The sequence below is a fragment of the Myotis brandtii genome, unplaced genomic scaffold (genome assembly GCF_000412655.1).
Source record: "Myotis brandtii unplaced genomic scaffold, ASM41265v1 scaffold280, whole genome shotgun sequence".
In the NCBI taxonomy this organism is placed as follows: domain Eukaryota; kingdom Metazoa; phylum Chordata; class Mammalia; order Chiroptera; family Vespertilionidae; genus Myotis; species Myotis brandtii.
In genome coordinates this window covers 1035154-1048691 of record NW_005360677.1, presented here as the reverse complement: position 1 = coordinate 1048691, position 13538 = coordinate 1035154, and the positions used below count along the sequence as shown (strand labels likewise).

The 13538-nt window shown below is 39.8% G+C and overlaps 1 protein-coding gene across 6 annotated transcripts in view; it reads right to left on the bottom strand.

The window, feature by feature from the left end:
- NRF1 (nuclear respiratory factor 1) overlaps positions 1-13538 on the bottom strand; it is a 95958-nt gene that overhangs the window by 38759 nt on the left and 43661 nt on the right. For all 6 annotated transcript variants that reach the window (XM_014541845.1, XM_014541843.1, XM_014541844.1 and 3 more), the window contains 3 exons: positions 3145-3303; positions 2252-2449; positions 1580-1681 (listed from right to left, as the gene is read on the bottom strand). In XM_014541845.1, the coding sequence (XP_014397331.1) occupies positions 1580-1681; positions 2252-2449; positions 3145-3303 (459 nt within the window). The remainder of the gene's footprint in view (positions 1-1579; positions 1682-2251; positions 2450-3144; positions 3304-13538) is intronic.

The window sequence follows — 13538 nt, the reverse complement described above, 5'->3', positions numbered from 1 at the left end:
ACTTACAGGTCACTCATCCATTCCCACAACAAATGACTTAAAAATAATGTTAGTTTGCTAAAAAAGCCATAGATATGTGACTGAGATTGTTTATCCTTCAAGCTTTCTGTGAAATTTTGGCATTAATGATCTTTGAATATGTGAAGTTATTTAGTAAAATGGGTTTCAAAGACTCTAGAGAAGTGTGTAAGAAACCCAAAGTTCCTTTCAATCTGGAAATGTACTTAGCGGTCTTCTCTACCTCTTTCAGACTGCAAGGAGTGTCCTCTAGTTTTAGAGTTTGGGGAATGATAAATTTTCCCCTTAGCTAATCCATACTCTTTCATAATGTTTACAAATTTATAAAAGTAAGTATCTTGTTTTCCTTCACCATTCTACACTGGAAAACCAAATGCTAGCTCCTGCCCCAAACCTTCCCAGACTCCCTAACTGTTAACATTCTCTCCTGAAGGCATAGATCACTGTGCAGCATCGCTTACAGCCTGGACCATAGTTCATTTATGCAGACACTTCTCACCCCCACCAGACAGGAGCACCTTTAAAGCAGAGTTCCTAAGTCAACACATCAATTGCACATGGCAGGGGCTCAATAAATGCTGGCTTCCCTTCGTCTCACTAGCCATGAGAACCTTATCAGTTCTCTCCCCTTCCTGAGATGTACAAATGAAAGTGACTTTGTGCTGTTCTGAGTAGAAATGCTCCTTGTTTTGAACAAGGGTAAGATAATTTTAACTTTATTTCTAATACTTCTCTTTGACATTTGTGGGCTATTTTTCAAACTTCAGGCATATGCCATGTTTTAGGGAAAAAGCTCATAGTGACTTAGTGAACTCTTTCCTAAACTTCACTGATAACTCACAGCTCAGAGTCTAGACAATGTATTAATGAGCTTTTAACACTTATTCTGGACTCTGGGCAAGTCTCCTATCCTCTACATGTTACAGTTTTCTCATCTATAAAGTAAAGGTGATAACAGAGTTTATGCTTCATAGGGTTGAGTGCTTACTTTACCAAGTACTTCATAAAGTACTTCTATCTTTAGGTTAACATTCCATAATTACCTTGATTTTGGTAGGAAAGGATTTTCCTGTGAAGCCTTTTCAAATGCACATTTAAAATGTAATAAATCATGTCTACTGATTTACAAATATATTTACCCTTTCAAAGAATGCTTTTGTCAGCTCCAGTTTTAATGATCTAATTTTTAAAATAAAACCTAAAATTTAAATTCTTTGAGATTCACAGCATAAAAGTATTAAATGGATAATCCCCTTTTATAGTATGTTAAACAAAATGATATATTATAAATATAAAATTGTAAATTCCTAATAGTTAGGTCTAATCATAAAAATCCACAAATTTCAACTGTTATAATTAATATACACGGCATAAGATCCTTTGTAAAAGGTTTGAATAAAATATTGCGACAGATATGTAGGCAGCTTTCATCTCTTCATCTCTTCACTTCTCCCTCACCTATATATTCAAGTACTTATTTTTACTTCTTATTGACTTTATTGGGGTGACACTGGTTATATTCAAGTATTTAAGCAGATGCAGACAGTATCCTCTTTCTTACCTCTCCATCTGCCACAGCAGAATAATTCACTTGGGCAACAGTGACTGTGGTTGGCAATTCTGAAGCATCAGCCAATGTGGCTACTGTTGCCCCTGTACCAACCTAAAGAAATGTATGGAAAGCAATTAAGTGTCAGTGGATGAATCCTTCTACTTCTCCTCTACTCAGAAGTTAATATTCATTTAATCCTCAATGCAGCATAAATAACAATAGGCTTTGTAATAATATGAAATGAGTTACAAAATTATATCTCAGACACTGAGTTTCAGAGTTTTACTTCAACCAAATAAATCAGTTTTAGAAGGTATCACATTTTACTACGCGTGCCCAATGTCAGTCAATCAACTTTTTACTCTTATCCCAACCTGAATTTTAGAGGTTCCCTATCTACTAACAATTCTTAGAGGTAATGCAGAAGGAATATTTCCTGGTTATTGACAAAGTGAAGCAATAAAAATTTGGAAGTGTCAAGAAAAGCTATTTAAAGCTGTTTTTAGCAAAATGCAAACAATTTAGAATATTATTCAAAAATGAATTTTCAGTAGGAAGATCTTGGGGAGCTGTATAAAATTCATACAGGAGTTTGCAGAAAGGAAATTTTCTCCACTCGGCGGTGAGGTGCTCACTGATCTGCCCCAGAAGCCACAATCTGGAACCATAAGGTTTACTCACCTGGATAAGTGAGACAGTGCCATCAGGGTTACTAAAGGTCTGGACTACAGTCTGTGATGGAACAAGATGGGCTATACTGTGTGTGGTTGTGGCCTGTGTTTGTGTTTGCTGATCTTCAAAAGCATACAAAAGGTCCTCCCGCCCATGCTGTTTATAACAATTTTTAACTATGGTCCGTAATGCTTGGGTCCATGAAACCTGTCACCAAAAGACCAGAAAAGCACATTAAGTCACAAAAATGGTGGTTATTCAGTCCCACTATGGAATAAGCAGTTGACCATTTATCAAGACAAAACAAACCTCGGACAGAGTAAACTCCCTTTTTCCTAAAGAAACTCAATACCAAGTACCAACAATTTCCCACTTTTGGATTTTAATTACTTTATTCTAACCTGTGGCCAACTCTTAAAACTTCTGACAAAAGATTACTCTTTTCTCAATAATTTTATATGAAGATTCTCAATTTCTAAACTAACTGAAAACAAATATGCAGAAAGAGGATGACATCTAGTTTAGTCTTTCTTCTTTTCTATCTGCAGACATGGCGAACTTCACATCTCTCTAATTCCACATTCATATTTTTCAACAGTGACTCTTGCTAACCAGAACTAAAAACATTTCTTAAGTTTTAAAGGGATTAATAATTTTATTACAAGTTTCTTCAGTTTTTCCACACACCTCATAAAATTAAAACTGCTCCGAAAGGCCTATGCAGAGAGAGGTGTAAATTCATGGAAAAGGCTATACAAATCAGGACTAACTTCTTTGTGGGGACAGGCTTGACTATAACACAAATGTTTCTAGACTCCTTAGCATAAGAAGTAGAAAGACAAAAATTGAGGGGGTTGATTCAAAATGGAAAAGCAACAAGCATCTCAGGCCAGAGGACTCACCCTCTGCTTTTGCTCTTCTGTGCGGACATCGCTCCGGACATTCGCCCACGGGATATCTTCAGGCCACCAGATGGGCTTGCAGCTTTCTTTGCCCCAGCCTGGTTTTCCCCGACCTGTGGAGTACTTGAGCATCTCTGGAATAAATGCCCGAAGCTGGGCCTGGAAGACAAGGGTGTGGTCAGCGGTAGTCATGAAAGATATCTGGGATGTGTTTGTGACTCCCACCAAATTCTATGGTTATCACACAGAGAGCCTTCCTGGAGGGCTGAGGGAGCTTCAATATGTGACTGATGAGCCCACTGTTTTCCACGTGTTACTATAGCTCCACAAGTGATTGAGAACTATACAAACGTGAAGAAAACCTTAAGCTGTATTGAATAGATTTGTTCCTGTAAGATCAAGAATACCTGCCCCCAAGTTTGATTTCTGCCTCCCAAGATACTACTGATGCTACAGCTTATTTCCTTTCTACAGCTTCCACGAATTTAAGGTGTCAAACAAAATCACCATATTTTCAAAATTGTTCTGGAGGTAGTTATCAGTGCAATTAGATAAGAGAGAAATAGGAGGTGAGGAGCAGGTAAATCATTATTATTTGTAGATGAAATGACTGTGTATATGGAAAATCCAAGAGAATCAAATGAAATTCTACTATAAACCTAAGAGAATTCAGTAAGGTGGTTGGTTACAAAATATATGAAAATAAATAGGCTTGTCCGGCCAGTGTGGCAGTGGTTGAGTGTCGACCCATGAACCAGGAGCTCACAGTTCGATTCCTGGTCAGCACAAGCCCAGGTTTTGGGCTAGATCCCCAGTAAGGAGCATGCAGGAGGCAACCAATTGATGATTCTCTCTCATCACTGATGTTTCTATTTCTTTCTTCCTCTCTCTGAAATAAATAAAAAAACATTTCAATAAATAAATAAATAGGCTTTACTTAATAAAAAGGGAAAATACCCTAAAATTCTAGGAAGCTTTGAGTAAGCTAGACCAATGTCTATGAGTCTGACATATAGAGATAGTGAAGTATGTGTTATCTTAAAAACATTATGGACTTCATTTAGATTTATTTTACAAATTGAATCCAGACCAAACAGGCATTAAACCAAAGAGACAAGTGCCATTCTTCTTTTTTTTAAAAATATGTTTTTATTAATTTTTTTAGAGAGAGAGGAAGGGGGAGGGATAGAGAGTTGAAACATTGATGAGAGAGAAACATCACTGATTGGCTGCCTGCTGCCCCCCCCCCGCCCCCTACTATTGGGGATCGAGCCCACAACCCAGGCATGTGCCCTGATCAGGAATCAAACCTGTGACCTCTTGGTTCCTGGATCTATGCTCAACTCCTGAGCCACATTGGTTGGGCACAACTGCTGTTCTTTATCTCCTGGCAGTTATTACACTGTGTGTATGTTGGGGGGAGAATGGAAGCCTACTTTGTGAATGTTCTAATTGCTGACAATGATTTCTGGCAAAAGAAGCAGTTTATCAAGCTATAATCTTCCTTCCCGGGCATTCTGCTTTCCTTATAACCTGATGGTCTACAACACTCCAGAGATAAACCCTATCTTCCAGCTAAGGACACATCCATATTGCCTCTATAGCTTAAGACCAAAGGAGAGGACAAATTTAGCAATGAGTCAGACCCAAGGACACAAGCCTGTAGTTGTCAAACAGAAAAAGAAAAAAGAAAAACAGAAATGGGAATGCTAAAGTATTAATGAGAGATGAATGCAGCAACACTTTTATACTGAAGAGCCTATTTAAAGATCAGGTGTTCCTATTTAAATATTATTCTACCAGAAGATGACACAAATTATCACATAATAGGGAATCATGAGCCCAAATCAGCAATGTTTACCTAATAAAGGAAGCTATGGTTGATAGTATTTACATTCCTAATTCTGGTGCTGAGTCTGCCATTTCACCTCTCTTTCTAAGTCCCCCCTCTCCCAGACAGTCTCCTGTCTACAGGATATGATATAATACACTCCGTTATATTTGGCTCTGCAGCATCAAGCAGCAGGCTAATAGAAATGTATCCATTTGCAAACCCAGGCTATCAGCTGGCTCATGAGGTCACTCCTTCAGTTATTTTAAGAAAGTGCATCTCAAAGTCATTTTTCCCTTTATCCTGGTTTCCTAGGAGTGTGTCCTTTTCTAGCCTCAGATAGATACACAGAGAAGGAAAGGGCTTAATCCTCACACTCAACATTTACATTTCTTCATATAAAAAAACAATGGTTTTCTCAGATGCATAAATAAAATAAACTGATACCACAGACTTTTATAAAACTCCCCCCCACCCCTTCTTTTAATCCCATTAAGTCTCCAGAAGGGGAATTCTTTACATCTATACTAAGTAGAGTTTGGAGATAATGAAATAAGGCGGCTAAACATTTCTAAACTAATGAAAGACTAAAGCTTCCAGAAAGAACTCACAGCTGAAAACGCCTGGTTGACAGTCGCTCAAATCTTACTTGGAGTCCCATATAGTCTCCAATTCTGATCGTTTCCTCAGTTTCTGACCCCAGCCATTTGCACCAACAGTTTCCCCTGCTCCTCAGTTCTAGGTCACCTTGGCACATGGCTTCGACTCTCTCACGCCAGGCCTACCAGTGGGTTTCAAGAATTCACTGGTTACTCGAAGAGTGAACACAGCACCAGCCTGCTCACTTAAACCCTCCGTTCCCCTCTCTCCAACTACTTGTCTTCTCAAGGCCTTTGTCTTTGCCAGTAGACATCCAAGCTCAAAACCGCAACACCCATCTAGCCATTCATTGCAAGTTCAATTCTTTCTTCTTTGAAATGTCTGTGATAGTCATCTCTTCTTTTCCAGTCCCACCTTCACAGCCCAAGGTTAGTGTATGCTTCTATTTGACTTTCTTGGGGAACTCCCCTCTCTCTTTTTTTAAATATAAAGGGGCCAGGGAGGGACTCAGGAGGTTGGCCTGCAGGGGAGGGACTTCGGGAGGGCTCCAGGGCGTGTCCAGCCCATCTACTCAGTCCCGATCGGCAGGACCCCAGCAGCAAGCTAACCTACCAGTCAGAGAGTCTGTCCCCTGGTGGTCAGTGCACGTCATAGTGAGCGGTTGAGCGGCCTTATCATTAGCATATTACGCTTTGATTGGTTGAACGGCTGACTAGCTGACCAGACACTTAGCATATTAGGCTTTTCTTATATAGGAGATATATATATATATATATATTTTTCCCCCCAGAGGGAGAGTTAGAAACAACGATGCACACCCTCTACTGGGGACCGAGCCCACAACTAGGCATGTACCCCAACAGGGAATCAAACTGTGACCTTCTGATTCATAGATTGACGCTCAACTACTGAGGCACACTGGCTGGGCTCCCCTCTCTTCCTCATCACACATATCCTTGACAGAGCAGTTCCTTAAATATTACATAGCTCCAATGCTCAAAACCCTTCAAATGGCCTTTTGCTATAAATAACCAAACTAGACTCCTCTGTCCAGCTTTTTCTGGGTCCCCCTCAATTTGGCCTCCTACGACCTCCAGTTCCCAGTAATTCCCAGCAAGCAGCCTTGTTCCTCATTACACATGTCTCTGCACTATCTTATGGACTGCTGAATCCATTCATGTTTCTATGCCTTTTGATATGTTCTCCTTACTGGACTACTTTCTCATGTTACTATTCCAGTGCCACTGTCCATTCCTATTGCCCAGCAAGTCCTACATCCTTTGTGAAATATATCTTGACTACTTTTTGAGTCAGCTTTTTGCATACATCAATAAGAACACGAGTTCTATACTCAAACAGCTATGAACCTCAACTCTCTCTGAATCTTAATTTTGTCAACTGCAAAAAGATAATGATAATGGCAAACATACAGGATTAATTGAGAATCTGAGGTAGCTAATAATACATAGTGACTTGGTATTAAAAGCTATTTTATTATTATTATTTCAATCATCAGCCATCTTTTCAAATTCAAAGAAATAGCCACCATTCTGAAAATGGTTTTCTAATACTAAACACACTGTGATATGCACAAAGACATTTATCCTTAGTTTTTCAAAGCAGGTTTAGTGGAAAAATGCAAAAGGAGGCCTAAAAATAAGCTGATATGTATCCGTCCATGTAAACATGATTGAGGGAGAAATAAAAATGCTAGAATCAGGAAGGAACAAAATGATCATTAGGACAATTCCTTGCCTTGAGGAAGCAAGCTATTACCAACCCACTCCAATGCACAGGTACTTCAGGTGATTTATTCTGCTGTATCTCCGAGCATTAAAAAAAGGTGTACAAGAAAAAAAAAGTGTACAAGCAGATTACTAATGGAAATCATCAGAAAATGGGACTCCATAATTACAGAAAAGAGAGAAGGAACTAGGAAACATCTCAAAGATGTTTTGTGTGCTAGAAATCTCTGGATGGAAATGTTTCAAACTCGTAGGAAGAAGAGAGAGACAGGAAAAACAGAAGCAGCACAAAGGGAAGGGTACGTCCACAGGCACCCCCCGCCCCATTAAGTTAAAAAATAGAATCATAGTGAAATTAACTGCTGGTATACAAGTTCCTATTCAGAAGCAGATCTTAGCTTTTTAAAAGTACTAATTATCAACTGCACAAAACTTCTATGTCAAAACAAGAGGTAAAAAAGCACCTTCTAATATAAAAGTTCATTTTTCAAGTCTGTATACTTTGGGGATAAAGGACATTAAGTACACAGAGATAGTAAGATTTAACTGAAAAGGGCAATTTTCTACCAGTCTATCTTTATATTACCCCACATGAATAGTGCTAAGGCTACAGGAGCCATCAATAAGGGAAATGAGCTGTCCAGCAGACAAAGAGTTAAATGATTCTTTCTAGAATTCAGCACTGTGCTCTCATTACCAGTTGGATTAATTACTGGTGCTGGAGAGTTTTGGAAACCCAAGCTATTCAATGTGCTTATTAAAGAAGGTTTGTCTTTAATCCGCAGGGGAGACAATCAACAGGATCAGCGAAGGTAAAGCCTGCCCTCTCAGGCTGTCCTCTAATTGGGCAGCAAAAGCTTTCCTGGCCCTTATTCTAATTTTTGACCTCTAGATGGGCTTAAAGTGTCCAGCTTTCTCAGTAAACCCACCTCAAACCAGCAAAGAGTAGAAAATACCACTCCATCCAGGGCACATTCAGCAAAGAAAAAAGGTATCAAATTCATGCCAGTGGCAGTCAAAAGGAAAGATTATGTGGAAACCACAGATGGTTTAAAAAAAAAAAGATTTTCTAAAACTCTAAAAAGTTTAATCTGGCTAAAATGACATAATGATTCTTACTCTCCTAGTTTTCCACTTGTAAATTCAGTTAATTCTTTGCTGTCCAACATTGCATTATCTTTATATATTCCCAAATCCTCTTTTCTCATTCCTCCTTTGTTCTGCATGTACCCTAGTCTAGGGATTTTGAGGTTCCTGATGTCCATTTATTTTCAGTTCCCAAGAAAAGGCCTTTCAAAACAAAATATTAGCCAACTCCCCTCTACTGAAGAGGTCAAAGAATATGTAATGAATTTACAGAGAAGGTTGCTGAAATCAAATCATGTTGAAAGGTGATGTTTACTATAGCTTACAGGAAAACAGGAATGTGGCAGGGAAGGAAAACTGGAGAATTTTCAGACTGTAGCTTCATTATTTTCATTTAAATTATGAACTTCCAGTTTGACAGACCCAATCATATTCAAATAAACACTTAAAGGGCAGAGGAAGAAAAGCAAAATGATTTTTTTTGCTCACTATTTGGGATTATCTTTACCACTGATCTCTGTTCAGAGAAATAATGAAAGTGGCTTTCCTTATTAGAAACGCCATTCCCTAGCAGTGCTAGCAGAAACACTGGCCTCTCAATCTCATTTTCCCATAAAACACATTCCTATAGCAACAGGGGAAGAACTCTGGAAGGAAAGATAAGTTTAGAGAATGCAAGGGACAGCCAGTGAAGATACTCATTTAGAGACTCCTCTTTCAAGCCAACACTTCTGCTCCTCTACATCCACACCCAGCCAACTAGCAAATGGTCACTCTGATTAATCAAAACGCCTTTAACACTCTGCCTTCTCTTCGAGTCTCATGTTGGTCAATTTTTGCTAGCTTATACCGAATGTACTCTTTTGTACAAAAATTTAAATAAAGTCAAAGTCCTCTTTTTGATTCACCCCCCTCCAAACCAGTCACCTGTCCAGAGGCATTAGTTTGATAAACATCCTTCCTTATCAGCCAAATTCTATGCATTTACATAAATATATACTGGAGAGACACAGTTTGATGTGATGAGAGAACACAAATGGTACCATATTGTACACATTCTACTACAACTCACTTTTCCCACTCAACATTTCAACATAGAGATCTTCTCATTAGGTAGTACAGTTAAAATAATCTCATTAAAAAATTATTGCCTAGTATTCAAGGTGTAGATTTTTCCATTTTATTTAACAGTTCTATTGATAAATATTTAGGTTGTTTGTAGTGCATGTACATGCTTCTTTGTGCACACAGGTATGCAGAATGTATTTCTCTAGCAGAAAGTGGAATTGCTGGTTAACAAGGGTATAAGCACTTAACATTTTAATAGATACTGCCCAACTGTCCTTCAAAAAGACTTTGCCAATCCCAAATACAATGCATGTCGATCCTCATTTTTTCATACCTTCCCTCACATTTTATTATTACCAAGCTTTCTTTTTTTGGCTCATCGGATGTGGAAGAAATTGTTTATTTATTTCTTAAATATATTTTTATTGATTTCAGAGTGGAAGGGAGAGGGAGAGGGAGATAGAAACATCAATGATGAGAGAGAATCACTGGTTGGCTGCCTCCTGCACACCCCCTACTGGGGATTGAGCCTGCAACCTGGTCATGTGCCCTGACAGAAAATCGAACCGTGACCTCCTGGTTCATAGGTCAAAACTCAATCACTGAGCCTTGCTGGCTGGGCGAAGTTGTTTATTTTAATTGTCATTACTAATGAGGTTGAGAATCTTTTTTATGTTTATCGATTGTCTTTTCTTTTGTGAACTGGTTAGAATGCTTTGCTTATTTTTCTAGTTATCTTTTTCTTAATTTGAAGAAAATATCAATCTGTTCTGGACATTAATTCTTTGTCATATAATTTGTAAGTATTTTCCCCTAGTCTAGTTATATCTTGAATATGAGATTTATGTGCCTATTCCCTTCCCCTAGTATTCCTAAATATACCCTTATTTTTTTTACTCTAGTCACAATAAGCTATGTCCTATTTAAAAGCACATCCAATTTTTTGTTACCTTTATATTCTCTTAACCTCATCTTGCCTATCTAATATTTACAAAATGTGGAATGGTACCATATACATAAACACTTTTAAAAAAATAATTTTAGACAGTAAGGAAAACCTACTTTGCATATAGATTCTGACTATAGTAAGAAGCAGCAGTTTCAAACTGTTATGCACAATAGTGGTTCTCAAAGTTGGTTGCACACTGGAATCGCCTTGGGACATTTAACCTACAGATGTCTGAATCTCATCCCCAGAGATTCTGATTTAATTGGTCTGAAGTGTGGCCTGGCACTAGGATTTAAGTTCCCCAGGTGATTCTATTGTGCAGCCAAGTTAGAGGACCACTAAAATAAAATACTTTTTATCCAGCCCTGCTTCAAATACTTTTATATATTGGGGTAAAATATACACAAAATTTACCACTTAATATATATAATTTAGTGGCATTAAGTACAATCATAATATGTACAACCATCACCACTATGTATTTCCAGAACTTATTCATCATCACCCCATTAAACAGTAACTCCCATTTCTACTTTCCACACTCCCTGGTAACCTCTACTCTACTTTCTTTCTCTCTGAATTTGCCCATTCTAGATACCAGTAGCTCATGTAAGTGGAATCACACGATATCTGTCCTTTGTGTTTGGCTTGTTTCACGTAGCATAATGCTTCTACTCTTTGAGTAGAAGAGGCCAGACCTATGCTTTTTCAAAACAAAACAACACTCAAAAAACCTAAATTGAAAACTAATGTTTTCTAAGTAAAACATGTCAAGCCCTGTGAATAACTTCTTCCTGATGAAGCAATCACTGTGCTGAATGTTTCTGAAGGTTTCCCTGAAAACTGGTGAAGAATTACTATCCTGTTGCATCATCACTCCAAGGGAATATTAAAGCAACAGAGACTGCCCCAGTGAGAGTAAGAGAGGACAGTAAGTTCAAGGTGGGGAGAGGGAGCAGAGAAGGGAAAAAAGAGTGGATTTCAACCAATAATATAAACTGGTCTTTCCAGAGATATTTCTTCTGTAATTATAATGTTTGCCTGAATCTCTTCTAACACAAATTCTAAAAATATTCACAACCACCTAAGAACAAGAGAATCCTATAGGACTCAAGTGTGGTAAGAGCAGAACTGATGTTCCACTAGCAAAATCATAATTATTACTTAAAGACTCTTTTAAAAAACTCCTTAGGGTCAAAGTGTAGTCTGGGAATCAGCACTTAGGCATCACCTGGGCGCTTGCTTCGAGGCAGAACCTCAGGTCCCACCCCACACCTACTGATTCCGTCTGCATTTAAACAGACTCTCAGGGAGTTCCTATGCACTCTGAGTTTGAGAAACATGTCTCTGGTCTGAAGTATTCTAGAAAATGTTGCTAACCAGGCTTTTAAAATCCCTGAAAAAGAGGACTTTATTATTTAATTGTAAATGAATTGTGGGGTTGGAGAATGGACACCAAATTAAAATTTCTTCTAAGTCTTCCTCAACCTCCTTCACTTCTTATGCAAGGAGGCAGACAGATATGGGAGTTCTATCTAGCCAGTATGCTTCAAGTTGCCTAGTTTTCATTATGTCCTTAAAAATACAACAGAGCTATGTGTTTTTTTTACCACACATTATAGGACTTTATCAGAACTCTCTCCCTCTCCCTTCCTCTCTGAAATCAATTAAAAAAAAACACTTTTTTTAAAAAAAGTATTTTATCAGGATCAATATACATTAAAAATATAAGAACAGAAGCTTTTCAGGTAAACATTCTATTTACTAATATAGAATTATACTTTTATTTTTATTTATTTATTCTTTAAATATATTTTTATTGATTTCAGAGAGGAAAGGAGAGGGAGAAAGAGATAGAAACATCAATGATGAGAGAGAATCATTGATTGGTTGCCTCCTGCACGCCCAACACTGGGGATCAAGCCAGCAACTCTGGCATGTGCTCTGACCAGTAATTGAACTGTGACCTCCTGGTTCATAGGTTGACGCTCAACCACTAAGCCACGCTGGCAGGGCATGTTGCTCTTCTTTCCATGTAAATTCTAAGGACAGCTAATATCATTTATTCAATTACACTGTCCCCAGATTTTCCTATCCTATATAATAAAAGGCAAATATGCAAATAGACCGAATGGCGGAACAACTGAACAACTGGCCACTATGACATGCGCTGACCACCAGGGGGGGTGTGCGGAGCATGGCAGGCGCTGGCCATGCTGGGATGGTGGAGGTGAGCGGGGGCGCCAGACCAAGGCAGGGCGCCAGTTGCTGTCATCAGGGTGAGCCTCTGCTGGTTACTGAAAATTCTTTGCTCCTGCGCGCAAACGGTCCTACCCGGCGCTCACATCTGCTGCCAGCGCCAGCCCCGCTCGCACCCGCAGCCGGTGTCGTAGCTGCTGCTTGTACCCGCTGATGGTGCTTGGCGCCATCAGCCGATACCAGTGGTGGCTGCCAGCCCTGATTGCCCCTGAGGGCTTCTCCACCTCCCCCGGCTCCTGAGGGGCGACCGAGGCAGCAGCCGCCACTTGCACCTGCTGATGGTGCTGGCCCTAATCGCTCCGTGCCGTCATTAGGTGAAGTGGGGCCAGCGCCGTCAGCAAGTGGGAGTGGTGGCGGGAGCAGGGCTGCCAGCAGACAGGGGACTGGGGGCCGCGGCTGGAGGGGCCAAGCGGATGGGCCGAAATCTGCACCTGTGCCTACCACAGCCTTGCAGCCCACAGTTCTTTTCAAGGTGCACAAATTCGTGCACTGGGCCCCTAGTCTATATATACATATATATAAAAGCCTAAGCGACCAAACGACCGGTCGACTGGTTGCTATGACGTACACTGACTACCATGGGGCATACACTCAATGCAGGAGCTGCCCCCTGGTGGTCAGTGCACTCCCATAGCCAACCCCTGCGGCTGGCTGGCCAACCTTCCCGCGGTTCCTCCCCTCAGCCGGTCAACCTCCTGCAGTCCCTCCCCCTGGCAGGCCGGCCCCCCTGATCAGCCCCAATCGCTGGCCAGGCCAAGGGACCCCACCCATGCATGAATTCGTGCACGGGGCTTCTAGCTTTAAATAATGCCGTGAACATACCTCCATGTAAGTATTTTAAATTGTGACATGCATG